Source organism: Protobothrops mucrosquamatus, unplaced genomic scaffold (genome assembly GCF_001527695.2).
Source record: "Protobothrops mucrosquamatus isolate PMUCROS unplaced genomic scaffold, P.Mucros_1.0 scaffold91, whole genome shotgun sequence".
NCBI lineage: Eukaryota > Metazoa > Chordata > Lepidosauria > Squamata > Viperidae > Protobothrops > Protobothrops mucrosquamatus.
Genome location: NW_015386466.1, coordinates 665,700 through 670,294, shown reverse-complemented (window position 1 = coordinate 670,294; position 4,595 = coordinate 665,700). Strand labels below are relative to the sequence as shown.

General features: G+C 34.0%; 1 protein-coding gene across 1 annotated transcript in view; it reads left to right on the top strand.

Moving 5' to 3' along the window:
• Nucleotides 1-4,372, top strand: part of LOC107284441 (F-box/LRR-repeat protein 7) — a 29,710-nt gene extending 25,338 nt beyond the window's left edge. Inside the window, exons 8-9 of the mRNA XM_029283443.1 lie at nt 1,454-1,564; nt 3,826-4,372. Coding sequence (XP_029139276.1) covers nt 1,454-1,564; nt 3,826-3,952 — 238 coding nt within the window. The 3' untranslated portion in view covers nt 3,953-4,372. The remainder of the gene's footprint in view (nt 1-1,453; nt 1,565-3,825) is intronic.
• Nucleotides 4,373-4,595: the final 223 nt, after the last annotated feature.

Sequence of the window (4,595 nt, the reverse complement as noted above, 5' to 3'; positions counted from 1 at the left end):
ACATGGCTCTTTCAGCAAGCGGACCTGACCTAGGGAGGATTTTATACTGGGTTCATTTTAAGGAATTTGGAAGACACAACTTTAAAATTTGGTTTAATTCGGTTTTACAGGGGGGGATTGTATATATGCTTTTGTTTTAAATATGTTGTGCGCCGCCCTGAGTCCCGCTGGGAGAAGGGCGGCATATAAATTAAATAAATAAATAAATAAATAAATAAATGTATGGGCAGAGGCCAGGCACATTCTTTTTCCTGTCCTATAAAAATAATTATATGCTAAGTTCAGTACCCACTCAATCCCTTTCACACAAATATATTGCAATTAATCTTTTAAGTAAATGTAAGCTGACATAACTCACATGGAAAAAATCAAGATATCTTTCTGCAAACTTGAAGGTATATGAGATTTCTATTAGTTAAAAGAATGTTCATTTTTTAATGTCCTTACACTTTTTAAGGTAACAGATATATAGAAAACAAAAGGTCCTTTTCTGACTTGACAGATAAAGCATTACAAATTAACGGGTTTTCCTCCACACATTTCCATTAAAGATAAATACCATCTTGTCTACCAATTGGAAGACAAGATGGCAGTGATGACAACTTAACATTATGTTTACCCAGTTACTGTGTTCATTGTCCAGGAATGCAATGAATATGGGAGAGACAACTACAGGTTTTGTCAGAATATCATCTTACTCCTTTTGTAGTGCTCACAAACAGCCACATCATAGGCAAGGCCTATAGTCATTTACGATAGATAATCTTTTCTGTAGATTCAATGTGTCCAACCAACATGAGTAAAAGGCCTTCTGCTTAATTTGCTGACTTGGGATGATGGATGAACTTTACTGCTTTGAAGACCGGTCATCACACCCATCAACAGTGATGCAGAGATTGGCTTATAGGCGCTCTTTTCTCAGCTGCTCTAAATGGATAGGTATTAACACCAGGAGGGATTAGCTAGCAACAGAGGAGAAGCATTATTTTTTTTAATCTAGTCTGTGATCTAGAACTGCAATGAAGAGCCAGGGAAGGAGAAGAAATGCAGAGCTGCAGGATCACTCAGTTGGCAGACCTTTTCCTCCATCATCTTAAATCACTAATATCTTCTAGAAAAGAGTAAGCCTATGACAGGATCCCCACAAAAGGTCTCTAATCTAGCCTTCTAATGATCCTGAAGCAATTTGCAACTTAAATCCTGTCTCAGCACAGCTTACTTACAGTCTAGTACTTATGCAAATTGTATATAAAGTGATAGTCATCTAAATTAACCAAATAGTGAATTAATTAGAGAAAACAGAACCGTTCTCTTTACCGTGTCACTGCAATTGTTCATGATGAAGGACATAGACCCATCCAATATTGTACAAATAATGTATCCAAGATTCTTGTCTAATGATCTTCTTTTCAAATCTTAAAGTAAAAGCATAATGTTTGTTCTTGGATTTCAGGGTTTGCTTATTGGCTAATTTCTGCTTTAATAGCTTAGAGTGTCTGAAGCTTAATTACTGCAAGAATATCTCTCTAGATGCAGTTGCAAAACTATGTAAAAACTGCAAAAGGTGAGTGTAATTTAAACTGTGATGCTAAAATCTCTCTAAAATTCAGACTGTTTCATTTTGGTGACTTGTTAATAAGCATGGTGAGCTTGTTTTAACTATTGAAATGGAGTTGCAAGGATAGATATCCTGGTGGTCTCCAGATGTAATGGATTATTGGTCATAATAATCAGGAGATTTAGGGTTTATAAAGTGTTATTTTGTCCTCAGTATATGATATGTTTAAAATAATAAAAAGAAAATGCCATGGGTTATGACCAAGATTTATTATATGACATATAGCATGGGGGGGGGGGGGAGAATAGGATCCCTGTGTCCCCTACTATTGACACATCTAAAAACCAAAGTTTTAATGAGTTCATAATTAATGAAATTTGCTGCTTCAATGTGTGATAACATCTTTAATGGTTTGAGTAAAGGTTTAGACAAATTCATGGTAGAACATATTTCTCTGATGTTCAAGGATACATGCTAATATATCTTTAGAAACAAATGACACCCACACAGCAAATTAATGGGAACCCTAATCAAGATTAGAAATGGAGGGGCAATGGACTGAAATATACAGGAAAAGTGCCTGGAGAAATGCTGCAATACTTTACACTTTATTGCATGCTTTCCTGTGTTAAATAACTAAATTGGAGATTCCTAACCTTTGAAGGCCATCGGGAGGACCTGGAATTTGGAGATCCTGTTTTGAACGTTTCTCACTAAATGGCTATTTTTAGCAGGAACCGTTGCAAAATACTCATTTATCAGAAGTTATACTTTATCCCATCAAGGATCTCAGAATGTTCTCTATTTCTTCATGTCCTTTCCTTTTTCTTTTCCTGAATAGATGGTCACCTGTATCATCTTAAGTATATTTAGGTCCCAAGCATTCTTTCAATAAAGATTTTTCTTGGTACTGCAGAAGGATTCTTCAAAAGCTTCCTACTAGCTTTCGAAAAAAATAACATTTCAAAACAGAGACTGGAACCTGTTTCCTGTTCAAGCATTTAGTCAGTGCTTTAACCTTTATCCTTAGCCAACCAACATCATGAGAGAAAAATATTTATATTTCCAGACACATCTAATCTGTTAGGTAAACAGATTTAAGTTTTCAGTAGATGTCACCTACTATACTAACTATAAACCCATATTTTTATATCTCAAATTACATTGAATTAATTTTCAAAGGGTGTGGTTATGATTCTTTTGTTACTAAGATGGTGATTTTATTGCTGCATATCATTTTAGAATTGATGAGAAATCTAACTAATTATTTATAAAATATTGCTGAAATTAGGTAGATGAGAATAACCAGTATCCTTTATTAATATAAGCTTTTAGATGTGAGAAATATAGTATAGTAGGGATATAGTATGGAGTAAAGCAAATATTTATGCTAATAAGGAAAAGGGCAGCAAAAATAATGCCAGGGATATTTTATGGATAAACATGTTCAGAAATTTCATTCCCCATTGCTGACAATTCTTGGAACTGGTTCATATATGAGGAAGTTAGCCAGATTGATAAAATGTGTAATAAAGGGTAGAAAAGAGTTTGTGGCCTGTGTAATGTATAAGTCTAAAAATTGGACCGCTCAACTCTTGTAATTTAAGGATATTTATAAAGATAGAATTTTAGGATATTTTTTGTGTTGTTTTGCGGGTGATTTGAAGACATTGTTACTTTTAAGCCTTGTTAAGCTGCAGAGCTTAATTTTCACAAGATGAGATCCGAAATAATTATCTGTGTTTTCACATTTATATTAAGAACCAGTGTGTGCTCAATTCTGATTTAGTGTACATACATCAAGTATGGAGTGCTATAATTCATTCTGGAGCAATTTGCTTCCAATAACTTCTATTTTTTGTTTTATTTAACAGTTTTAGTGAAATCACCTTTAGTTTCTTTTCAAATAAAGGACTGGCTTCACTCAAAACTTCCTTGTTTAATACATTCTTTAGATATATTGTAATGCTAACCTCACTGTTTATTCTTTATGTCACATTGCTGTTCCATAGGAATTAGAGCAAAATTAAAACTGCAGGTTCGGTTTAATTACAGAAACACACCCAGTGTCTCCCATTTGCTTCACATTCTGGCAATAGTTTATGAATTATATATGCTGCACTATTCATACCCTGCAATATATTTTATAGTAAAAATTGTCTGAATTATTATAAAGAAACAACTTTCAAGGCTGTAATTGTGATTGTGTGATCATTTGGCAATTGTGAAGCTATTGTCTGACTGATGTTCTTTTTTCATTCCAACAGACTGAGAATGCTTCACTTATATGGTTGCCGCTTTATACTTGATTTGGAATCCATTACAAAAGTTAATAAAACTGTTAAAATATTTCATAACCTGACAATTGGAACTGTGAAATTGTTAACTGAATGAGAACTCTGCCAAATCTTTTAGCAGTTGCTAATGAATAGTTCAGAGTTTTACTATGTTTTTATGTGGTTAAAATGTAGAAAGTATTATCCAATACTTCCTATTTGTGATACTTTGTCATCTGTGGAATAGTCAAAATGAAGAAAATCTTGTTAGAGCTGTTTTCAAGATATATTTCCAGTTTATTTGATGATATAATTACCATCACCAAATTTAAATGACACGATGTTCTCAGAAGATCTAACCTCTCTAGATATTGGACATTTAAATTAGAGCTGCATTCTGACTGATATCTCTTTTTAAACCAATACCTACGTAATATATTTTGGAACAAAACCTTCTTTTGCTTTTTTATGCTGAGAGCTCTGCCTTCACTGCTTGCACTATGGCTCATAAAAATAAATCGTCTTTTGTTGAATGCTTTTTCTGCCAGTTGCTTGAATAACATGGGTTGTCCCTCTGGCTTCTACACTGATGCCAGTCCTACATAGGCGGAAACTGGCTGCCTGAATAATACATCAAGAACCATCTGTTTTGTAAGCTGCATCTTCTGTGACACCACTAAATGACACCATATTTGATTTTAAGGAGAGAGTCAAAGCAAAGGGCTTGAACATTATGGCAAGATAACTATCAGCCTTCCCAC